At 32.2% G+C, this 27,148-nt stretch overlaps 1 protein-coding gene across 2 annotated transcripts in view; it reads right to left on the bottom strand.

Moving 5' to 3' along the window:
* Positions 1-27,148, bottom strand: part of LOC129005347 (leucine-rich repeats and immunoglobulin-like domains protein 3) — a 199,533-nt gene that overhangs the window by 13,517 nt on the left and 158,868 nt on the right. The window contains exons 1-3 of one of the 2 annotated variants that reach the window (XM_054434204.1): positions 10,974-11,039; positions 4,928-5,302; positions 1,935-2,157 (exon numbers count right to left, since the gene is read on the bottom strand). In XM_054434204.1, the coding sequence (XP_054290179.1) occupies positions 1,935-2,157; positions 4,928-5,273 (569 nt within the window). In that variant the 5' untranslated portion in view covers positions 5,274-5,302; positions 10,974-11,039. Of the gene's footprint in view, positions 1-1,934; positions 2,158-4,927; positions 5,303-10,973; positions 11,040-27,148 lie in introns of those variants that run through there. The other variant, XM_054434203.1, reaches the window with a different exon arrangement.

Genomic DNA, 27,148 nt, shown 5'->3' on the forward strand with positions numbered 1-27,148 from the left:
ACACACCATAAGGATTGATTTACCTACCTCAGTCAGGCTGCAATTATAAGAAAGTAGTCTATTTAACATTAATTTTCATTAACAGTGTTATCTCTTGTTTACAATTTAACCGTGGTCAAACATTCAACTATTAGTTTAAATTTACATTCACCATATTAAAGGAAGTTTATCAGCATCACTGCATTCCCCAATGTTTAATATTCATTCACATCTCCTTTATTAACTATTTAATTTATTCTGTTTACATAGTTAATGATAAAACTCTAAATTAATTAATTATGAAAAAGAAAACTATGGGGTGTTTAAACATACTTGGTATATCTATTATACATACTGCAAAGTTTACACTGTGAATACTAAACTCCAGTTAAGTTTAAGCAAACAAGCAATAGCACTTCCAAGCACACCTGGTAACAGTCATTAAGATGAACGGATGCTTGCAGCATTGATGGTATTTTCATGTCATATGCAAATATAATGGCTTTACAGAGTACCATTCAGGGCCTCAAGAGTAATTATGAGAGCTAGTTTGAGTATTCATGTTTGTTTTCGTGACAAAAACTATTCAATGTATGCAACTAATTGTTTAGCTCGGTTTTCTCTTAGTATTTTATTGTTTTAAACAACTTTCGCGGTGAAACTAAAGCTGAACATGCTCATGTGTAATTTATTGATGACGGAAATTTTGTTTATCACATTGTATAAATAGTTTTGCACACTTAAACGCTAACGCTTGTCTAAATGACATGTACAATAATAATAGAATGAAATAAAATAAATTCGAAGACAAATACGGAGGTGGCAACTACTAGTGGAAGGCCACCACGTCTGTCACTGCGGTGGAAGGGGCAGTGATCTGTAATGATTGGTAAGCAGTATTTGCAATGCTTGTAGAATACAAAAATCCAGGACGTTACCTAATATTTTTTTCAATGGAAAAGGCTTAAGGTGAAGGGGAGGTTTTTGTATTATTTTTAAACGGAAAATTGTATGTACTCTTACTAATTATCTGCCATAAGTTCTGCGTTGTAGCATTCTAGTGGTACATGTTCAAACACTTCAGTCCAGTAATCACGTTAAATCCGCTATTGAGCTTCGTTGATAGTTAAATACACGACACTTACAATTTAACACATGGTAGCATATATTAAATGATTACTTTTGGTGGGATAGGCTTAACAAGGGTACGCAACATTGCCGGTTCACGAACAGGAAGAAACCAAGGTTAAAATTGAAAAAGTTTTTAAAAGAATCACTAAAGCTCTAATAATGAAATATAATATTACCGACTAAGATCAGTTTTTACTTCACCCCGGCCGAATCAATAAAACAACTAACACGGGCAGCTGTCTCCAATATCAACCTATCAAAATATAGTAGTCTTTCTCAAGATGAAACCGGCAACTTTCAACCATAGACTAACCAACACAAGTAGATTTCTTATACCGCTGTAAAAATTTGAATCTCGTTTTTTGTGTCTAATTCATGTTGGTGACACTGGGTACTAATATCGACAAAATTTTGTTTCTATTCTTTTAAGGTTATATTGAATATTTGTGCTCTACTGTTTGGTTATATAACCAGGGGACGAGTTATTGTTTGTGATTGGATCGTTTAATTTGGTAAAACGAGGTTTTAATGACTTAAATAACAAGAAACAAATTGTAAACTAAATTACGACCTCTACACCTCACCGTACAGAACAATAAAATTGTCTTCGACTTATCCGTAAGGATGACAAATCTACTAAAGGAGTATGTATCTATGATTCAACAATCTAAACCTACGTTACACACTTGGCCATCAGTAGACATAAAATGGGCAAACTGAAACCCCATGCATAAATGGTAAAAAAATCCATTTTGTAAAAATAAAATTCAATTCGACCGCCGAGCCCAAGCGGGAGAAGCGTGCAGATGGCGGAGTATACTTACTTGTCTAATCCTTTGAACGCGTCGCTCTCGATGTTGGTGATCTTGTTCTCGTAGAGGGTGAGAATCTCAAGGGTGTCCAACCCCTCAAAAGCCTTGGAGTGCAGCGCGTTGACACGGTTATGGTTCATGTTCAGTATTAGAAGGTGGTGAAGGTTGCGGAACGCTGGAGACGGGACTAGATTTAACTTGTTCTGGGACAGATCTAGCTGAGTCAGTCCTTTACCTGCAAAAAATAGGTTATCAAATGGATTGTGAAGGAAAGTGTTATAGAAATTGATTTATCTGTTAGCTAATCTACATAAAATGTGGTATAGAGTTTCGCAAGAGTATGCATACGTGTAAAACTAGTTGTGTCACAACATATAGAGTACAGGGCCTAGAGCCAGTTGCCTAAAAACTTTGACGAGGGTCATTTTACAGCCAGAGGCTTGGTGGGGCGAGTGTCACGCCAGGAACTGGTTCCACGCTGTGGCGGGTTTGGGGGTGGATAGGTTGACCAGGTGGGGGGGGGGGCAGGATGAGCAAAAATTGTTTGAGGGATAAAATGAAACTATTATAACATAACCTAACCAAACTTGCTGATTATGAAAAAGTCGAGGGTTTACCAATCGAATCGATATTTTCAATTCATAGGGTAGCCCAGTTAATTTTTCTTTGTACAAAGGAGCTTTCATTGAATACTTTTAGTGATTGCCAAATCGTATACTAATCTAATTTTTGTCAATGAAAAAAAAAAATCTGTTCTTATCATTTAAACGTAGGCGCTACTTGTAATTAATGTATTCAAGTTTGTTTTCAAAAATCAATACAATTACAAACGCAAACATTCCATTACTATGTAAAACGACAGAACAACAAATGGATATCATGATTGATATTCTGTGTTATTTCTGATTCAAAACCCTTCTTCAAACCTTCTAAAACAATTATTTTCTTATTTCGTTCAATGCTAAAATAAAGTACAATGCCCGATTAAAATACATAGTCTTAAGTTTAACATGAGTTCATAAACCTCCAAGAAGAGAACTAAAATTTCTGATTAATCAGAAGCAATAACTCAAAAATAATATTAATAGCAAACCGAAAACCTTACAAAATCTAGATTTCACTTCTATTTTAAGTAAATCCATGTGTATTATTAACTCCATCAATATGCATATAACAGGTGGAAGTAATGACATGAGTACGGATACAATGACAGTCCATTAAAATGTAGATTCATGCGAATGTGTCTGCCATACGTCGGTTGATGGCATCATAATCAAATCATGTCTTGTCTCAAAGCTACAAACCACTCCTCAGATGCAATATATCTGTGAGTCAGAAATATTATGTGATTGCTTTTGATTCTGAGTACCTCTTTGAACGAAATCGGGTACAATTTTAGTATGTTCAAAGGGAAATATTTTTGTTTGCTCTTTTCATAATTAACTTTGTGCTAAATTTAGCTCTCAATTTCTATTCGGTTTGAAAGTTTCAGAGATATACTTTTTCAAAAATAAATAAGTTAGTCTAACATTGGTACTTGGTTCCACTTAAAGCTTAAAACCTTTATTTATATAACATTACGTAACTGCATTTAGTCTTTTGATTTTACCAACTATCTTGTTGCTTAGTTAGGCACCTGACCAAAGTTAACTAAGGATAAATATATATTATCAAGTTAAAATTGAAAATGTTCCAAAATTCAATCCATCCCCTTATTTGAATATTGAAAATATATGCAGCTGCTAGAAATGTCAAGATAAAATCTGTATAGCTCTACCAGTTCAAGTTTGAGGTGCTGACTTCCTGATTACTTAACACTATTATTCTAGAGGTGAAATACCTTTTTGATGCCACTGTAATCCGTGGTTGTTGCTTTTTCCCAAGGATAACAGCTACCTCAAAGGATTGATTACCTCTAGAATAAGCTCAAACAAGTTCATATGGTAATGTTTTTTAGAGAACGAAGAGCTTCTGATAACAAATTGGATTCACAGGCCCCCCAACCGTGGTCCGAGGGTAAAACTATTCAAACTTTGCTAAAATGTACCTTTTAAACATTTCATAATGTTAATGGTGATCTTTGGAGAGCAAATCTATTAACAAACCATTCGTTTTACCTCCTCCTTATCCATGGGGCCTACCCTTCGTTGTAAAACCGTAAAAACCACTAAAGTTTAAAATACCCCCGCCGCAGCAAACCTGCCGTCTAAGCGAATTTCCATTTGGCCGAATTGATTTTCAATTGATCTATTTAAATAACATTAGGTTTAACGAGTACCTAGGTTTGCTGCTACAAGGAAACTAATAAAGTAGTGTGTTTTTAATAAAATATTGATAGCTTACTATAAAATAAATACATTTGCCAAGTTTGATCAAAATATATCCATAAACAAGCAAACTACAACATTTTACAATATTCTCCATAAGAATAACATGGGAGTTTTAAATTTAAAATTTTTTTAGTTTTCTCCGTAACCAATAACCGTACAAAAACACTTTGATATACTGAATTGTTCGTTTTTTTAAGCTCTTTAAGAAGGTTTAGAGAAAAATTGGGAAATTTTGTGTTTTGAGGGTAAAAAGTGAGAAAAACCAATTTTTACCCCATAAAACCCCCCATAAAACCCTGTTCCCATGGTCCGATCATGCTGGATCGCGAACTCATTCAAGTTTATCCCGCCTTACACCTTCAAACCAAATTTAATCAAAATCGGATAAAAATTACTCAAGTTATCGTGTTCACGGACACATATATATATATATAAATCTATATATATATATATATATATATATATATATATATACATATATATATATATATATATATATATACATACATATATAAAAATTTGAACGAATGGTGTTTTTGGCCTCTGGGGACCTCAAAACGAAAAAGTAAATCGGTCCCGGGCCTAAGTCTTACCATGAGACCTACGGTAATAGCTTATTCCCTATATGGGAAATTCGCTAAAAAGATAAAAAATTCAAAAAATGTTTATCCTCACCCATAGAGCTAAGAGAAGACTCCTCAATGACCGACAAGGAACTATTGTGAATGGTCAGATGTCTTATGTCGACCCCGAGAAACACGAAGCTCTGCAGCTTGGGAAGGTTGTTGTGCCTCAGCTTGAGGTAGAAGATGACTATGGAGGGCTTTCCCTTCAGCACCGCCATGGCTTTGCTGATGTGTTGAAGGTCGGTGAACTCGCAGAGGATGTCCAGACCGTTCTTCTTGGGTGTGCAAGCGCAGGGCTCCAGCTCACTTCTGGGCGGGCAGATCTGGCTGTTCTGGGCGTTTGTGACGGCGATGTAGACGCCCACCGCGACGACGGCCCACAAGTAGCCGACCATGCTGAGTGCTGCACTATGAGGTCTTCATTCTGAAACAATACGTGAAAATGTTTTGAATGTCAAAAATCTTTTCAAAAAGTGTTTGTGTAAGATGTAAATGATAAAGAGTCGTGATGGAATATGTTGAGAGTATAGGGAATCTCATAAAAGGGGGTATTGTAAAACGTTTTAGCGTCCAAAAAATACTTGAAAATAAAACTAGATACGGAGAATTTAAAGAGATGGGATGACGATAAACGTGGAAAACTAAGTTGAATACATTTTTAAGAGTAATTTAGGCTCTCTATTTTGAGATGACAGTTAATCAAAGTTTTTGAATCAATGTAATGAAGATAAATAAAAATGAAATAAAAAAGAAAGATTGGGTCACCTGGAATTAATTTCAAAATGACCATTATTTATTAGGATGTTGAAAAAGAGTGACATACACACAAGAAAGTAATAGTACACCTTAGATTTAGAGATAACTGATAACCACAGTAAAAATGGAGGGGTTTTGTGGATGTCCACGTTATTTAGCAATCAACTGTAATACCTCAGGTTTATGAAGAATTCGGTCTAAATAGCAAATAAGAAAGAGCAAGAAAGACGTCTCAAATAGCAGTAGAAATACTTAAAAAAGAAAGTTGTGGATCATTTAACCAAGAACTATTTGAGTGATCAACACTGGTGTCATAGTAATTGTATAAGGCACATTTACAGAAAGACAGTCATTGGGGAGGTTGAAGAGATTGTCTGTGTGAGGGTACATTAAAATCTTAGTGATTTAGGTGGTGCATTTGGTCGTGGGTTCAGGATAAATTGGGTAGTTATTTTAGGTTCTAAAAGGCATTTTGTTTATGTGCAAATCGCCCCACTTCTAAAAACAGTATTGTCTAAACCACTCAACTAATAGTTCATATGATTTGAATTGTAATTTACTTTCTACTTAATCTTTCCATCCTAAAAATCTTCTATTATTTATCATTAAGATCAAGTAGCTTAATGATAAAAATACCTGAAAGCTATAGCAGATTACACGTTGACGGATTGTGCCTGAAAATTTGTTTAACAAGAAAAGAGTTTATATCGAATACAAAATTTAAAAACTCCTAAATTTATTACACATTGATTTTAATACTGAAACACAAGAGTGAACTAATTATTAATGAAACTAATTTGGATACGTAATTAAAAAAATCAACTTCAAAGCAAAAATTAACATTACTGCACATGAAACACATTACCTGAACAATAATTAGTGTATTGATATATGCGGGCAATTATTTCAAAAGGGCTAACACAAATAAAATCAAATGTAAAACGTGTTTATTGTTGGAAACAGTCAATAAACTGACTCAAATAATTGATGTGAATGGTCGGCTTCACTCGTGCGTTGATGGGCGAAATAAACACCAATTTAACATTGGCATTTACTGAATGGACTTTGTCTCTGTTTGATGCAAACAACGGAATTTTTATCGATATTTATGTTTCGATAACAAATTGAGTATTTTCGACGACGGTTGTTTGTGAGCAAAGTTATAAATGTAAAAGGTTTAATTACCAGGGGATTATTACTTAACGTGTTTGGGGATGGTTGTGAAAATTAAGGGTTTTGACACAAATTAAGCAAATCCTTATATAATACGTGAAGGCGATTTCTACGAAACACTACTCCTCCGTTAATAATGGACGGATTTTTAAAACGATGTGTCAAAATTAAGTATTTTTTGTGTAGACGCTCCCTTCCACCAATTCCTGTAGCAAAAGTCCTCGGGCTTTTGCCCTTGCCCCACAGGCAAGGCCACACTAAAAAAAAAAAAAAAAAAAAAAAATAGGCCGTAATGCTCGTCTAGCGTGACGTCACGATAGAAGACGGCAATGACGTAATGTTTGCCGTTTGATATCAGCTGCTTGTTAAATTATTTTCATCGAAAACAAAAATGTAACTTTAATTACGTCATTGCCGTCTTCTATCGTGACGTCATGCTTGACGAGCATTACGGCCGGTTTTTTTTTAGTGTGGCCTTGCCACAGGCCATCAAAATCCCAATGTATTTCTTATGAAGAGTAGATTTAGTTTATTTAACAGACGAATAATTTGTATCAATTACGGCTGTTCATAGTAAACACATATGATACACACAAAAGCGTTCGTTTTCAGTTTCGACGACTGGAGTGGATTGAGCGTTCGTTTTCAGTTTTGATAACTGTAGTGGAGTGATTGATTACATTATTTCTGAGTTGATTCTTTTAAGTAATCGGAAACTATGACTGTTATTAGTTTTGAAATGTCGCCTGGAATACTTTGAAATTGCTCGAATTCGAGCAACAGGTGCACTAGTTTTACAAATTGTGCTTATTAGCTGCGTTTTATACTTTTGTAAACAATTAAGGAATGTTCTCACCAGTTTTATCGGTTACTACCCAACTTAGTGGCAGTTTATATAATATGTATTAACCTCCGCAACAGTTTAGCACCTTTACAATGAGTCATTTCGTGTTAGCGCTACATTTAGGTTATAATCTATTCATAAGCTTTATGTTCACTTACCCAGACAGTATCAGTTAAATGTATTGAGGTAACAAATCGTTATTATAAGGCCATTATTTGAGAGATTATATAAGAGATTCGACAATATTGTAGTATTTTTTATTGATTTGGAATTGCGTTTAAGTAATTTACTTCTAGTTTGCTATTATATGAAGCAATATATATATATATATATATATATATGGTATATACATATATATACATGGTATATACATATATGGTATATACATATATATGGTATAGAATGTTTTAACTGTTTTTGCATCTAAATATTTATATTTTAAATATTGCTTTCTAAATATACTGTTGTAAATAGAAGCGTTAAAAAATGTTTCAACAATCAGTGGAATGCCTAATTCGTGATAGATTTCATATTACCATAACAGTTTATGGCAGTGCAATTTTAAAATCCGTACTCAACCTGAGTTTTTTTATTTGATCATTTTATTAGCATTTCAATTGAAAATAGTTTTTATTGGCGCGGTTTTATAATGAGTATCCGTTGAAATGGTGTGATAAGGAAAACATTTTGTACAACCAAACTTTGTTATGTAATGCGACTGAGGGGTGACAAAGAAATTACATAAATTTTGAATTTGAGAAGCCTTTTATACAAATAAAGTTATTTGATGAACGGTAACTTTTCTACAACTAAAAACTTTAGATATTTAGTCTACCTTTACCATACCTACTACATAAATTCTATTCCTCCTTTATTGTTTATAATAGCTGAATAAAATGTTGTTAGTAATTTCAGTTCTAAAAAATAAATGCATGAAAAAAAAGAAAATTAGAAAACGGTGAACTACACATGCAGCTATTTTAGCTAACGACTGGCCAGGGCTTGAAAGCTACTTGATCCAAGCCCTTTATTCTTTTATGTCAAAGCTTAAAACCAATTAAGGCACTCTTTTATCAAACTGTTCAACGCCTGCAAGACCGTGGTCCCTTTGAAAGTCGATTCTCTTCGATAAAAAATCCCTGCAGTAAACTTCATCAATAAAGGTAGCCGTTAGAGAATATTCTCACTTTTGGAACATAATGTTTTCCTTTTACAATTCCCCAGTCAGAAGCAAAGTCTTTTTATCAAAGAAGAAATGTTGCTTTTTCGAAAATGATGTAGAATTTATAACCACCATAAATGTAGAGTTTGCCTCAAAAGATTAAATGTATAACACTACTAGGCCTAAACAGATGCATTACAATTTACTTTTTTTAGTAACAATTTGCTATTAAAATATGAAGTTTACTGTTTTGAGTCACACTTGTAAAGTTTGGGTTTTCTAAATGGTGTCGTTAGTCACATATTGTGTAATACTTTAAACTTTGTTTATGATGGCAGAGGTTTTTTATTGCCTCAACAGTTAATCCTAACCTGTTTTTTTTTTTATTATTATTATGCTCAATAAGTCTCCAATAAACGCTGAAATCACTGTTCTCAAAATAAAGTGATAAAATAGATGATTTATAATTTTCTAAATCAGATTTGGGATGTTCCTATTTCAATATCAAACATATCCCTTCCGAAAACTATTTTACAGTTAGTACATTTTTTTTATTGTCACTAACCCACCATATAACTGTCATTAAAAGAAGGAACTCCAATAACACTAATAGGCACTAATAATATTTATCGTAAAGAACCAATTACAATTCAAAATAATATTTGTTAGCACAGCAACGCGCGCCGGGTAACTGCTACTTTACTATATTGTAATAACACGATTTTACTACATCTTTCCAATCGCGAATAACCTTTTACACACTAAATCATATGAAATAGATTCAATTATTAAAACATTTTTTGATTTATTAGGATTTCCGAAACATTTTTCGTTGATGGAATAAAGATTATCGACTCTGGTAGAAATTGAGACTGCCAAAGGGGATCAAAGGATTTATTGCTGTTACTGGATTTCCTTATAAATCGCAAAATCCAATAAGAGTTTAAAGCTTTTAATTGGTTCTGACGTAACTGAATAAGTAAATGTTTTTTGTATTTAAACTCCAATGCGTAAAAAATGGATTATAGTCTACATGTGAGGTAATGTGACAAATATGGCTTCAAAAACTTTCTTTTCGTAGGCTAGGTTTTAACAAAAATTTGGCTTTTGGAAGGAAATTTAATAACCAAATTGACTCTTTATGTTTACGTTGTCTTGGGCATAAAACGTGTCATGTTTCAGTTAAAGTTTAATAAGAATTGGACAAACTTGTTAATAAATCTTAAACTATTAGGTAATCATTATTGGTTTACATAAAATTCATCATTGACTTAGGTTAACTACATTATTTTCTTGTAACGTTCAATGTGGTTCTTATTGTTTACAATAAAAAAATATTTTTAAACAGTTAGATTCATTGTTACTGATTCTTATTAAGTCACTGAAATCACAATTATTATGAATTTTAACTATTTTCCTCCTTGGTTTAACTAAAGATATGGATAATGGCTCTACACTTAATGAAAATGACAAATAAACTGGAAATAACACCCCCGCCGTAGCAAACCTGCAGTCTAAGCAAATCTTCGTTTGAATTATTCGATTTCATTAAAATATATAATTACAAATATCAAAGATTTCCTATTTGCATAACAATAGTTTTAATTAGTACTTACTGCCAAAGGGTATCTAATAAATATTATTTTTTATTAAAACATCATTACCTTAGTACAAAATAAATTACTACTCTGTTCAAAATGTGATCAAAATCATATATCCACAAAAAAGCAAACTACTATAATCAACATTCTCCATTAAATTAATGTGGTAAAGAAATTGGAAAAGGTTTTATGATTTAAGGTGAAAAATGGGAAAAGCCAATCCCAATCCCAAGGTCAGGTCATTATGGTTTTCAAACTCTTTGAACGTAGGTTTACACTTTTGCAACAAATGTCATTGAAATCGGATGGGTTTTACTTGAGCTAAAAAAATTAAATCGGCCCCTGGTCTAGGTCTTACTATGAGACCTCAGTAATACCATAATTCCTATATAGAAATAGAGAATATTTGCTAAAATGTATCTAATACTTCAGTCACTGTGTTTATTGTCTTAAAAACCGAAAACCCTGTTTTCAAAACCAAATATTCTTCCATCGACGTAATTTACAATCTTTTTACACAAAGACTAATTTATATCAAACTAACAAAACACACACTTACCTAGATTAATAATAAATCCAAAATGTGCTAAACTAAAAAACCAAAAACACGCTCACAACACTTGCACGTACGTAAGCCTGGGCGGCTGGCGGTGACCAATTGATGCACAATGTCAAGTCAGCTAATACTGATAATCTGTGATATCCTGAGCGAGAACAGTATGGGACCCAGCGCAGACCCCTGAGGTACTCCAGCACTGCTGCTCGCCTATTGGTGGGGAAGGCTATTGTTGAAATATGACGTCATAGGTGGGTTAAGACGTCGATTGTTGTTGCAAAACTTAGTTTATTGTTGGATTTTGTTGAAAAAAACGTAGTAGATTGATAATTTTTGTGTAGCTGGTTTGAAATTGTGAAATAGTTTTCCTTTTATAAAAAAAAGATTTAAAAAGAAATTTTGGTTTACCTAAAAGTTTTCAACAGAAGGGTTTCTCCTTGTATAGGAACACAATACAACGAGACAGTTACTTCCGGGTCTTGCTTATCTCGTTTCATTGTTATGTTTTAACACATTTATTATAGTTTTGTTTATTTTTATGTCCTGAAACGTTATGCTACTGTTTTTCTATTTCCTTATATGAATTTGTATACTAATGAAAAAAAACATGCTACTGACTATACAAATACTTTACCTTAACTAGTGTAGTGTTGAGAGATAAGATATGATGGTTCGGGAACAATTTTATTTACCATTGTTAAAAGTATGAGAGTTGGTATACTCTACTGAAACAAGTTAAAATAATTCAAAAAAGTTGCATAAGTTAGTTGTCCATGCTTAACAAACCATTTCCCCAAACTATAGTATAAACTCAAAATGAAACCGAGGTACGTTTCCTAACCGAGGTACCTAATGCAATGTAAATGTTTTAGTTTCCGTGGACGTATTGTCAAACAAATTTCGTTATTCTCCTTCTTTGCTTGTGATATCGTAAGACAAACATAACTTTAAGGGATGCGTTTATTTAAACGGGATATGTTATTACGGTTGGAAATTGAATCGTACATATTTGGTAAAAATACTTGCCCACTTGAAGGATTTAATCATCTTTTAGGTACATAGGTTTTCAAATAATTTTAATATAGTACTATCAAGTTTCTAACTTTCAGAAATTTATTATCTTTTCAGTTCGGCCTACATATGATTGAAAATTTAAGAAATGTGATTATATGTAGCATTTCATGTGTTTTAATCATATTGTGTTTTAAGTTCGATTGTCCTAAAGTATTTAATAATAGTTTTTTTTCATTAATTTGCAAAATAGTACCTATGTCGAAAAGTATAAAATTGCAAAGCAGCTAATGTACCAACCACTGGGGAGCGAGCTGGTGTAGTGAATAGAGCGCGGGACTTCAGTCCCTGAGGTCCCGGGTTCGATCTCCGCCAAGTCACCAATGGATTTTATCTAAGTTATAATGCCGCAACCCCTAGGTCTAGCCTGAAGTAATGTGAAAAACAATCCCAGGCTCGTGTCTAGCGTCCTAGGACGAAAAAAATGTACCAACCACTCAAAGTATAGTTTATAAATTATAAAATTGGTTCGTTGTACCGTTAAATTTAAATTTGAGTTTTGAACCATCAGTTCTGTAAACGTAGAGTTGACATAAAAGTGGTGATAAGGAAAATAAAGTAGCATCAATAGCTAAAAAATACAATAGTTACCATAGTGGTTTGTTTATACTACCTTAGGATTATACACAGCTCAGAATAGCCATGTAACCTTTTAAACATATGTTTGATTGGATCTGGGGACTTCAGCTTTTATAGAGGTTGCTCTTGAGATATACAATTACAGGGTCAAATAAAAATAATACCATCATCCCTTGCAACTAGTTTAAAATCTTGATATGGAAAATATATTGTATAACAAAGAATCTAGCTAATAATTTAATCTAGGTATTGGATGTCATAACAACATTTGTATACCTCAATAGGTAAGGTTGAAATGTGGTTTGACTAGCGTTAAAATCTTAGTATAGAGCTACTGTCTTAATAAATCGTTCGGTCAATTTCATAGATGTTTTAAACTTAAATAAACTATTTTTCTCAAATGTAACGATATAAGTACATATCAAAAAGTTACTAAAATACATCCGAATCATTAACCAAACTGTTGAACCGAATCATTAACCAAACTGTTGAACCAGTTCAGTTTTTCCTAATCTGTATATAATGACATATTTGGAAGTAGGAGATAGAATTCTTAAGTAAAGGTCTCTAAACCTTACGTTGCATTACAGTATAATAGAAAATAAAATTTTATATGGTATGATATGTTATATGGTTGGGAGATTTGCCATCTTCAACTAATCTATAAAAAGAAGAGCCAATTATTTATTAGTTACACGTTAACCAGTTAATCTTCATTTCCCATAATTCAAACCGTATAAAGTTACCAATCTGTGGTGGCGTTTAATTTTTATAATCTTTACTATAATGTTAATTATTAATAAATGAAAAAGGAGTACTAGGATTGTAACTAAACATTCAAACAAAAACAATAAGTGATTGAATAAATTCCCTTACTTTAAGCTACGAAGGTTACTACTCGCTTTAAGCAAAAACCATCAACCTAATTGGATATCCTGGTTTATTTGGTTCTAGTGTTTTTCATCCAATTTTAATCCAGCCTTCACTAAACTCACTGAATATCGTTTCTTTTCAAATAAAAAAAAGATCAAATAAAAAATTACATTTTTTATTGAAATGGCATACATTTAAGTTGGCAAAGACATACACCAAGTTCTATAAGTTTTTTTTTAAGTTTTGTCCATTCAATTTGACTTAAAGGTATTTTTTTCCATACTCAAATACTAATACAAATAATTATCAAAATCAGACGAAATAGGAAACACATAAAATGACAACTTTAAAAATCTGTTACTCATTACTTTTGGATTCGTTGTACAAGCAATAACCACCTCCATTTAAATTAAGTAATGTTAATAACTTATTTCTAATCAAATCTAACGGTTTACAAAAGATGACTTTTCATCTGTAATTGCGAGAAAACAACACTAGTTTGTAGATTAAACCATACATGTTCTACATTTGCCTTGTACTCCCTCATTACCAAATGCCTATACACTCTAGGTTGTCAGGAGTGGTTTTGGGAACAATCACAGTAATTAGTGCGGCTGCATCAATAATGTGAGTTTCTCTTCACATCTACATGGGATTTTTATAGGTGAATCTGTTGAAGTTCATTTGACATACTTTATCCTGAAGGTTCTAAATAGAGTAAGTTGTATCACTGACTTATAAAATAGAGTATTTATGGTTTATAATCGATTTTTGTAATTAGATAACACGGTAAGAGCGTAATAAAAACTCGACATTTCTAAATAATTGACTAGTAACAAATATTCGTATGATAAGTGACTGTGTTTTTTTTTTCAAGGCCATCAAATCGTGTCATAAGTTACAGGCTAATATCATCTAATTTTTTGTCTTTGAGTTGTTTGAGTTTTGAATGAAATCAACATGGGGTATGATTATTTCTGATTTAAGGTTTAATGGTATTTAATGTAATATATCAAACACATTTTCAGTAAGTAAGTAATTCTACTGCCTATTTCCCACTATGGTTGAGTGTAAATGGTGAGTGTATATTTTATGTGTAAAGCCACTAAACAGTTAGCGAATTCTGGCTTGCATTGTAATAAATGATGAAAATGAAATAAAATGAAAATGATTTATTTAAACAGGCAAAGTTTGGGCCACGTGGCCCTCTCTTACACCTAATGATTGAACTAAATAGAATTCTCATTCTTAATAAATATCAACATATGTAGGCCAACAACTATTTTACATTTTATGAAAATCGTAGCATTTGCTTCAATATAAAATAATTAGTAATAAATATATCATCACCCAATTATTAGGCCGTAAGGCGTTTAATATATTAATAGGTATCCTATGAAATTTACAGTAACATATTGACGTAAAATGTTTTAATCTCAGTAACATTGTGTAGGTTGACATAAAAACAGGTTGAGCAAAAGAGTTGAGTCAGTACAATATATCCTCAGTGGTTGGACACCTGGTTAGAATACACAATGGCAATGCGACCTTTCAACTTGTGTTTCATCGGATTTGAGGACTTGCGTATGCTTTTAGTGAAGTGGATTTAATATTTTCCCCGTTGGTGACTTTTTAACCCTCTTTTTGCCTCACAAAATATATATATTTCGTCACAAGAGTTGGCTACGTAAACCTATCAGAAAGACTATAATTCACATAGCTTGATGAAAAAGCTGTAAACACGTAGTTGTTACACAATTTAACCTAACATTTAAACAGTTTTATTGTAAATAGTTACAAAGTCACGTTAATAGTATGTATTCTTAATAAATCCATGAAATAAATCAGTCTTTAATCATAAATGGTCTTGTATGTATAATTCAACATAAAGTCAAGTTTATCCTTTACATTATTTTATCATTTTTAGCTATTTCCAATTTTTTTTTAGCTGTTATCACATCTTTAGGAACATATAAGTAAAGCTTATCGACTGGTCAATCTGTTTAAACAATTATGTTGACACAAACAACCGAATGAAAATATCGATCGATATATCGATTATTCGATACATCGTTTGGTTAGTTAGGTAAGGTTAACCTAACCTAACTAACCAAACGATATATCGAATGAAACAATCGAATAATTGATATTTTCGTTCGGATGTTTGTGCCAACATATATGGAAGACCTTTATCTCGTCCATAATTTGCCTATATGTGCTAATTTGTGTTGTATGAAAATCAGAATAATTTTTTTCTTCAAAAAAATACTTATTTTTTTTGTAAAAAATTTAACCACAGAAGAATATTTTGTTTTAAGTTTTATTTTATTTAACTAACTCTAAAGTTAAAAATTCAATAATTACGTTAGTACGTTTAAACTTTTGCAAACTTTAACTGAATTAAATATTTTTCAAACGTAAGAGCGCATCGAATCTCAAATAATACATGATGAATAAGTATAGTTGCTTCTGACTTGATTATGAAAGGTAATGTTAAAAGGAAAATAGTGTGAAAAGTGATAAAGCGAGGCAAACTTTAAGTTGATATTGGTTGAAGTGGATGTTAGGATAGTTGGATGGTTGGTTTACTTATCAGATACGTGACTTGGTATATAATACCATTTAAGTTGAGAGAACTCGCAGTGAATAGGTGAGTAGAAGCTAATAAACTATTATATCCAGGTGCTTTGCGAATAATTTTTTTTTAATTACCATAAAATGGAAGGAAAAAATGCAAATGCTTTAGACTTTAGATTTATCAACAAAACCTTTTGAAATTCTGCTCGTGTGTTTCCGGACGTTACTGCAGCTAAAATAGCAAATTATCAATTTTCATATTGTAATAGCTTGATTAGTTAAAATGTATTCATTTCTACATGTTGAACACGGTACACTAGACAAAAAACTAAAAATGAGTAAAAGTAAGAAATATGATTTGAAATACGTACAGGTTTTTCAACCCAAATTAAAAGTAATGTTAAACACATTTCAATGACAAAAAAAACATATATTTTGGTATCACTGTTTTCTTTACTTCATTGCCGATCAGCTGATATGCGTTGTTGCATAGTTGGTGTAGTTGGGAATTAGTTGTGAATAAGACACAACATACTGTAGCGTTTCCCAAAGTTCGAAGAGTTAACTTATAACAATACGTTAAAATTTAAACTATTAGTTTAATTAACCAAGAAAGGTTTGAAATAAGATTTTCAGGTTGTGATTCTACTGTAGTACATAATACAAGTAAACCATTATTGACGTATACTAATTTAAGGAGAATAACTTTAAAAACCCATAAATAAATAAGCATCAATGCAAATCAGCTGATTGGCAATTAACTATAGAAACACGGATACCAACGTAAGCTTGTTCTGACATTAAAATGTGTTTCAACTTTTAATTTGACATGTGTTTGAAAATAAACACCCTTTATTAAAGTTAACTTGTTTACAAATCCATGTGTTCAATATATACAAAATAGATTGTCTTTGCAATAAAATAAACATTTTGTGTACATCTACTTTTAATACGTTTTAGAATGAAGTTATATAAAGTAAATGAAGAGAGGACATAAAGGAAATACAAACACAAGAGCTGAGTGTGAAATTGCAATATTTGCCACAGCGGTTGGTTTACACCTGCTTAGAATACACAATAGCTTACGACTCTCGTCAGAATCGCAATGTGAACTTTCAACTTGTCTTTTATTGGATTTGACGAATCGTGTACACTTTTATGGAAGGGACTTTTAATTATCTTTGCTAAAATTGTAGCTTTCGGATTCTTCTCCCAGAGTTATTTAACGTTGAAGTTAATATCTAGATTAGTTCAACTATGTATCTAAAGAAATCGGGAACTATTTTTCTAATGAAGGAAAATTCACAAACATTCTACAGATCTTAGTTGTAGGACGATAAACAGATCTTTTACAAAGATTACGGAAAAAATAATTTCGAATAACATACCAGGTAATATTGTAATAATATAATATTTGGTAATATAATACATCAGAAATAAAAGAGTATACGGAGAAGAGTTTTCGATAAGAATTCTAAATCAAAATACCAGCTTCGATTGAAACTTTTTCCAAAAGTGTTTTCAGTTGTGCTTATTTCCTATGATAAATAAATACGTATTATTTGCTAATATTTACCAAAAGGATTTAAAAACATAATAGAAATTAGTAAAAAGAGAGTCTCAGCTTGGTTAAGGATTTCTAGACCCACATTTTTCTTACCAAGATTCCTCCAATAATTACCTCAAAAGAAATAGTACCGCACAATGAAGATACTGTCAAATAATTATTAACTTGATTTGTGACCGACTTGATTGCGACCGTGTTTCAATGCAACATATATTCCATTGCAATAAATAGCTTTTTTACGAAACTTTGAATGTTTCAGTAATTTTAATTAGTTTTGGTCGTGTAATAGATATTGCAATTGATTATTATTGATATTATATGTTATTGATTGATATTGTTATTGATATTATAATAGATATTACAGTGACGATTAAGACTGTTTGCTAATAGAAAAACCGGACGGACGGAACTAATTTCGCACATTTTTAAAGAGAAAAATGTAGGATGCACCATTGTTTTGTTTTTTGATTCACTCAAACAACTTAAATACGATGAAATATACTCTTCAAACAGGCCCAAACAACACAGGCTTCAACACTAATAGTACTGTAGTTCAAACGAGTAGGGCCTAGAGTCCAAATACACCATTTTGAAAATGAGTTATCTATGTTTGAGAGGATAAACATTTCTATAGTGGAATGAAAACTTAGTTTAAACTAGAGTTTGTAGTTTGATATAGCCTAACCGAGATTGATCGTTCCATAAATCTATTAATCCCAAGCGTTTAAGAGGTGATAAAGTAAGGTGCTGCGAAGTTGATATTGGTTGAAGTTGAAGTTAGGATAGTTCGATGGGTTAACTTACCTATACGTGACTTGCTACTTATATAAGCGGAGTTTGAGAGCCCACAGTGAATGGGTAAATAACCGACCATAAACTATCTGAAATTGTTTTATATAACTGATTTTGTATTCGAAATAGGTATCCCATCAGTAAAAAGTATCAGCTGTAGCCAATTCTTTCATAAAAATGACATCATTGAATCAGCCCACCACAGAGTGCGCTAAAAGCCAAAATTCAATTCCCTGCCTTTATTTTTGTTACTGAGATAATTTATGTGTTAAAAGGGTGCTTTCAATGACAACAAGTTGCCTACAATTTTGACTTTGCTAAACATTTTGTGTTAAAAAATTTGATTATTTTTTGTTTCTAAAACTGGAGACGACTTTAAAATGAGGGATACAATGTATAGCTGTATCAGTGGTACAATAAGCCAAACATCCGTTTAAGTCTTAAATACAAAAGTTTTCAGATACAATTTGCATAAATTGAAGTTGAGAAATACGTATATTTAACACAGCATCCATAATCTTAATCATTTTTATACATATTCAACTTAGTTGTGAAATACATTTTAGGATTTTGTTAAATTAAAAGTATACCTTACCGGATGAAAATTCAGTGTTATACTTAACACGTTTTGTAGGGTTATAAACCTCATGACCTGAAGAAGAATTTCCCACAGTCATTGTTTATTGAATGATCATTGAATAAACAAACAGCTGTTTTTTTTATTTTTTCAACGCCAAGACGATCATATTGGTCTGTATGCATTGAATGCATAGAAACAACTCAAACTTTATCAATACTGGATACTAACATCAAACTGACATCAATTTGCTGGAAGAATTTTTATTAATTTTTTTTTGTTAAACAATCTATCTATATATTAATAGGCAAGCATGTTTATTTAAAACCTTTTTTCTCAGCTCGTGTGCATCGCAGGGAAAACCGTTAGAAATATATTTTCCTGTAGAAGTGCAGAATCCCTTTAAGAATTTAAATAGGCTCAAATATATAAGCACAAAAAATGAGTTTGAAATTAAAAAAAATAACATGGGCTTTATGGGTTGCCATGTTGGTGACGAAATAACAACGAAATATAAACAGAAAATCAAAACAAATGCAAATTATTCCAATCACATGTTTTATTTACAATGTGGGGTCAAATAGAGAAGCCTACCTTTACATTCCATCTCAATGTAAAAGTTGTCACCAGTATTTTTATTTTTTATCATTCGTCGTAGTTGATGTGACCTACCAACAGATTGCACTGATCTAAATGACTAATTTCTGTTGAATACACGATGTTTTTTACCAAGTTAACTATTTGAATGACTAATTATGAGCTATACAGGTTATTAATTTGCTGTAACTGTTGTGACCCATCAACTTCGTCTTTGTCAGCAACAAAAAATAAGGTAGAAAATAGAATTTAAGAACAGCATTCGGTGATGTTTTTTAAAAACATACTTCAGTACCCAATAGTGAATACGGTGTACATTACATGTTTTGGTCGAGTTTTCGACCACTGGACAACCACTAGTACACCTTATTATGCAGTTTGTATGCTACCTAGTTCTTATGCGTCATTTTTTAAGTATGGATAAACCCTTATACCACCTGTAAAATGTTCGTAAAACGTTTTAAAAAATAAGTTTTAAGCAATGAACACTTTGGTGAGAGGCTAAAGTTAAAAATTTAATATTGTAAGTTTTAACGGAGATAGATTAAATATTGCCAATTTACTATTCATTATTCTATCTCTTACATTAAATATTTATATTAAATATTTTCTATGATCTATACAATTAAAAATACGTATTTCAACACATATTTTATTTTAAAATTGTTGGTTGCAAATGCAACCAACTATAAATTATAGTGAAAACAAACAGAAATTCCAGAAATCCTGTCGAATAAACATTTTATCCCGAGGCAGTTTGCTTAGTGACCTGTTATGTTATTAAGTCTGCTTGATAAAAGTTGGAAAAAAAACATAAAAAGTGGTTATTGTAATAATTAGCTACTTTGGAAAATATAAAAATGGTAATTCATAGCCTAATTATTTCTTTATAATTGTAATGCTTGCAACCACAGCTTTAATGCATCGTAACAATAAATTTACATTTTGTATGAAATATGTTTCCTTTTAAGCAACAGCAACGTGAAACTTTCAAAGAAACATAAGGATGTTGAAATTCACCAAGCACCGGAAGTTCTCCGTGTAACTGCAATGTCAAGACAGCTGTTTCCGGATCTTACAACAATTGTTTGAATGTTTTTACGCCTTCGTTTTGTTATGCTTAACAATACTTGTATTTCAATGGGTTCAAGCTTTATATTTTAATTTATTAACTCACAAGGTATTGCATTTTAATTTTTGAGTTAGTTACATAATCTTTTTGAATGCTAAGATGACCTTCAGTAATATAATTTGTCTTGTCAGTGTCGATTATAATTTTAGACTACCACCATAAAAGACCCAAAAAGCCCATCGCATAGTATTTGATTTATCTTATAAACGAAAACCACAGCGCTCGCTTTCGATTATGTACTGTTGATTATAATAATCCTGAGAAAAGCCAGTAGAATCCATACATAAAGCGCAAAGTACCCATGAACTATTGAGAAAACCACAAGTCACAACCTATAAACCATATACTTAAAATATTCGTCATGAAAAGAAACCTTGCGCAAAACTATACATTTTTTCATAAATTGACCTTTAAGGTCGTAATTGATTTCTTAAGGGAACTTTCCTTATTTCTTTTGTTAAAAATACCTCTGCTGTACTTATTTGTATGTTATTTTTTCAATTTTTACCTTATTAAAATCAGTTGTGATTATTTATTTGTATTGCTGTACTCTGTTTTATTTATTTCAGCTTTACTTAATCAATCAACAGTTTTATAAAATCAAACGGGGTGAAGCCCGTGGGTAACAGCTAGTTATCATAATATTAAATGGATCCTGGTAATTTCATTGTGGATGTAGCCTCCGGATTGCCAAATAATATTAAAAAGGTTTAAATACCTGCTATCAAGCAATCCATTTAATTGCAGTTGCAACTAGTTTCGACTCCTATGTGGAGTCATCATCAGGCGGTACAAGGACATCTTCTTTCTTCATATGAAGAGCGTCATATTTAACACGTAAAAATAAATAAACATTTACACACGACACAAAACACGTTACGGACACGAAACATTTACTGATCAGTTACGACAACAGACGACGCTAACCCGACGGAGTTTAAGTCCAGACTGCGGGTGGTCATTGCAGTGGTGTACGTCCGGTGAACGGACGTACACCACTGCAATGACCACCCGCAGTCTGGACTTAAACTCCGTCGGGTTAGCGTCGTCTGTTGTCGTAACTGATCAGTAAATGTTTCGTGTCCGTAACGTGTTTTGTGTCGTGTGTAAATGTTTATTTATTTTTACGTGTTAAATATGACGCTCTTCATATGAAGAAAGAAGATGTCCTTGTACCGCCTGATGATGACTCCACATAGGAGTCGAAACTAGTTGCAACTGCAATTAAATGGATTGCTTGATAGCAGGTATTTAAACCTTTTTAATATCCTGGTAATATTGTTATATTTAGATTTAACACATTTATCTTGGCTTTGGAAACAGCTGATCTTAGTCAAATGACAGAAAATCACCAGGCATATCACACCATTCTACATCATCCTTTGCAAAAATTAGCTAAAAAGACACAAAAGTTTAACAGACTTATTAAAAACTGAGTACTTAAACCCCCCCCCCCATGAGTGGTACTCTTTATGGTAACATGATGACATAATAAGTTCTTCAGTTATAATATAAAAAATAAACTTTTCTTCACCTTTTTTATACCAAGCACCCTTATATTGAAATGTATATTGTTGACAAACGTGTGCGTATTTTCAAAGGAGGAATATTTTCATTTTCAGGCACGTAATGCAATTCAAACATTTGAGTTTCCGCAAGCACAATTTTTGCACACATTGCGTTATACCCCTTCTTTGTCTTGTTAAATCGCAAACTCCCTTTGGTTAGTCCAAAAGTGTAAAACAAATAAAATAGTCACTATTCAGATGTATATGGTTGTTTCTAAGGGTTGAATAAAGGTGTTTAAGAAGCTTAGTTTTACATAAATATTTAAGATTTTAAATTCATAAGAATTCGTAAAAAATACGAACTAAAAGACAAATTATATGTTGAAATTGTCTATGCTTGCTTCCCACTTAACGGTCCTAATGGAGAAAGAATTGCGTGGTAATCTTTAAAATTGTTTTTGATAGGTACGCTCATACGGACAATATTTGCATTTAAGAAAAGTATAAACGCCTTCCTTGAATTCGTGGAAACATAGTTGTATTTTTAAGGAAGAACGTTTAACTTGGAATAATCTTTGTAATAAATGCCAAAGATTTCAACCAGGGATACCTTTTTGAATTCTTCTACTTGTACTGAGCTGACCAATTTTATTTAAGTAGGTACCATACCTATAATTACCTTACGTAGCCTACCAAAAGGATGATTTGAGTGTCCAACAAAAATAGTTCATGTGTATATTTGTCATGTATAATATTGTATGTTCTTAGTACCGTAAACGAAAATTTTTCTTTTAAGTCTTGTAACAAGTTTCAACTTCATTATTTTAAATTACAAACTGAACAACCACCTACTCACAGATTATATGTAGCACTGGAAACTACTCGTACGCATTCTTCAACCTAAAGCCACGTCCCTATGGAATAAAGTTTCGAACCTAAAACCACCCAACTACAGACCGTAGATTATTTCTAAAACCCGCTGATAACTGCTCATTGAAAAGACACTGAAAACTACCTACGTGCAGATTACATCTCCGAGCTAAAAACACCTGCGTATAGAATTTTGAGTTTAAAACCCCCCCTACATGGACCATATGCCCAATTTTTAACTCATAACAACCTACAAGTTAAGTGCACTCAAAGTTTTTTGTACCTAAAACTACTCAATTTGACATGAGAGGTCAATTTGGTAAAGGTTTTAATGGATTCCGTTCTGAAAGCTACAAAAAGTATTCACATCCGAAACTCGATTTACGCAGAAACCATCACATTAATCGGATTCACTTGTTTGGGTTTACAGATGTTTTAATCCTATCCAGTCCAGTCGTTATTGGGTTGGCTTTATATGGAATCGATTGCATCGAACTTTGACATTTTCTTTTTGACAGACTAAAGATGGTCGTGTGAATAAGTCTTGTACTAAAAAATGGAATAGTGTCAACCTAACTCTTGTTATGAAATCCAATAATGTTTTAATGTGTGACTAGAGGACCCATGCTGCTCCGCAGCGGTAAAATAATTATTATATCCGAGAAATAATCAAATTTATAATTTTTATTGAGTAATACAGTATCTTGAGCTTAACGGATTCAAACGATCAATATCTTAAATTAAATCCTATAATTTACTGATTATTTTGTGTCTAAAACATATAGAAAAACATTAACAATACTGGAGCTATTGATTTTTAACCATATATCTTATGAAAAACAATTTTGATATTGGTTATTCACCTTGCGTTTGATTGAAACTCGTCCGATTTAAATAACTAATAGCTTAAATGAAAGCCAGTATTTAACTGATGGTTCTTAGACTAAAATATATAGGATTATAAATTTATAACCGGTAAAGGTACATCTTAAGTTAAAGTAAGAATTATAAAATAAATCAAATTATGTGTTCTGGTCGTGTAATACTGTAGGTAAATATTTGTAGATGATTGATGGCAAATTTGTGCGTGCGAGACCTCAATGATGAAAATCGGTCGGGCAGAAGAGGCAAACGAACTCGGCGAAGAAAAACCAAATTTAACTTCCATAAGAAATACATGGAAAGCGAATTTCGTTTGTGTATACACCGAGTGGGAAAATAGATAGGCCTAAATATATGCCAATGCTTTATAGCAAATATGTGCCTGCATACCTTCAATTTGAGACCTCAATCATGAAAATCGGTCGGGTAGAAGAGCCAAACGAACTCGGAAAAGAAAAACCAAATTTCTTAAATATATAAGATTGAAAGCTTCAAACAGCTCATATGATTGTTTAGAGAACGGGTATTCAATTCCGGGTCCCAGGTTCAAGTCCAATGAATTTCTTATGGTGTAATGCAAAATCTTACTCGGAGTTTCTCCCGCATTTCAAGCTGTGGATCCTGCTAACCGTACATAAAGAATTCTCTCTCCACAAAAAATATGTTTGTTGGTTTATGTTTAAGTGAAAAAGAAGCACACACCTAAGCTTAATTGGTTTCAGTAGTATTAGAGGCTGACTTAGGCTGCGCACGTACAGTTATCCAGTAAGGCATCTTTAAGACCCTTCTTGTGATATTGGTCTGACCACGCAGTCTACGTGCTCTACAGATAAGATTCTTCATAAAACATCTATACCTCTTGATCAATACCCCCAAACAAATAAAAATACCGATTACGAAAAATAACGTTTTTGTTATAGTTTTAACATACAACATAAATTGTCCGGAAGTCCTTAGTTACTCACACAGCCGCCATTTTGTTTTTTTCAGTCATTAATTTTTTTCTAAAGAATGGTTAAACGTACGAAATGGAAACTTTGCACAGACATTTATGACAACTATACAAAGCTGCAAAAGAAATTTTCAAGATTTTTCAAATTCATAAAACAAAATGGTGGCCATTTAAATTTTGTCTCTCAAATAACCCAAAAACCATCGATTTTACAAAAATTTTAAATGGCCGCCATTTTGTTTCATGAATTTGAAAAATCTTGACGAATTTTTGGTAGCTTTGTCTAGTTGTCATAAATGTTTGTGCAAAGTTTCCATTTTGTATGTTTAACCATTCTTTAGAAAAAAATTAATAACTGAAAAAAACAAAATGGCGGCTGTGTGAGTAACTAAGGACTTCCGGACAGTTTAAATATGATATTTAGCTATGTTTCTTACCAAGGAGCAATGCCCTAAAATATTGGTAGAGAGTTCCGGGACACCCTGTATAGGAACGGACATGACAAATTGCTGCCATAACTATACTATTAAAGATTTACATAAAAAACTTAGCCTATTAAAAACAACACAAGATGAATAATAAAACGAAACGTAAATGACATTAGATCTGATCATATTCCAAAATATTTGCAAATAATTGTAAAATAAATGCTACAAGTGCAGTCGTACCTATCTAAAATAAAGATGCGATGTTAAAATTAAATTGCTAAAAGTGTATGCAAATAAATGTTTACTTAAACTATCAACATCTTGTATTACGATTACCAACACACAAGTACTTTGTAAAAGCACAAACGTTAGAAAAGAGTCTTAAAGTTAGTCCAAGTCATAAAGTTTCTCGGTTTAAGTACATTAACTTTATAACTCTTAATAAGTACTTTTATCATCTTATGAAGTACTTTTAAACACTATTCTGTAGTAACTTAGCACTTGTAATTCACCTGAGGGAGTTTAGTGGTTATGAGAAAGTTTACTGGATTGTAATGGTTGATGTAGGTAGAATTTATAAGTACGATTTACTATAAAGTAAATTTATAATGATTTTAGCAATAAATTATGTTATGTGTCCAGTAAAATCTGTGGCTACGTAAAAGTTTTTGTCCAATTCGATTTGTTTAAGCCTTCAGTTTTTTTTTTTATTTTTTCAATTTTTTTATTATTCCCATAAGTTCTAGCACGAAACTGTTTCCCCAATACTTCAGGTTAGGTCTAGATGGGGTCGCAGTATTATCACCTAGTTAATATCCATTGGTGATAGGTAGGATTTGAACTCGGGCCCCTAGCAACCGAAGTCCAGCACTCTACCACCAGTCAAACTCGTTCCCCAAGCATTTACAACTGTGGCATTACTTACAAGAAATGTTTTATTCGAACAGTTTTGCTTGTATTTTTTATTATTTGTATAACAGAGCAGACTTTTAGGGACTCTTTAAGGAGATGTGGAAATAATAGGTGATAGTTTATCAAGTTAGGTTTGAATGAAAGGTAAAAAAATACTAATTGAAAAATTATGCGTGTCTTTGTATGAGTTTTTGTTGAATATTGTACTAAGTACTTATAAAAGGCATTAATTCATCATTATATTAATACCACTAGTAAATATTACATATAGTAAAACAATTGTGATTTTTTATGTATATAAAGTGTGTCTGGCAGCTGACCATAGAGACTATGAATATGAAATGTTTGACAGTTAGACTATGTGTTATTGGATTACTCTCTGCTAGAGTAGGGAGTTTGCGATTTGAAACTCTGTATGATAATCTCATTTTACAACTTTGTACACACAGACAGACCAGATTACCATGTTTTGAGAGGAGGAATTGCGGTTATATTGATGAAATAGTCTTCATTTTAGGGTCATCAGCAGTTATAGTCTTCGCCGAATTCATATGTTCACACCTAACCAAACATAAGGGTCTCAGAGAGATATTTAAGCACTTCAGGTATATTTTAAACACAATATTTTGAATATTTAAGATGATATCTTTCGAGATTACAGCTAAACTAAAATCAAACACTCATATAAATGTAACAAAATGCATATTTTGCTTTAAGCCCTATCTATTGTGTCGACAGTCCTAGGTTTTGATCTATCAATATTCGTTACCAGGAAGTCATTTGTTTCATCTGATGCATAGCCTGTCCGAATAACACCCCACACTGTTGATCGTGATAAACTGCGAGAATACATACAAACTT

This window comes from Macrosteles quadrilineatus, unplaced genomic scaffold (genome assembly GCF_028750875.1).
Source record: "Macrosteles quadrilineatus isolate MER2022 unplaced genomic scaffold, UCM_ALF_1.0 Scaffold_20__1_contigs__length_2534061, whole genome shotgun sequence".
Lineage (NCBI taxonomy): Eukaryota > Metazoa > Arthropoda > Insecta > Hemiptera > Cicadellidae > Macrosteles > Macrosteles quadrilineatus.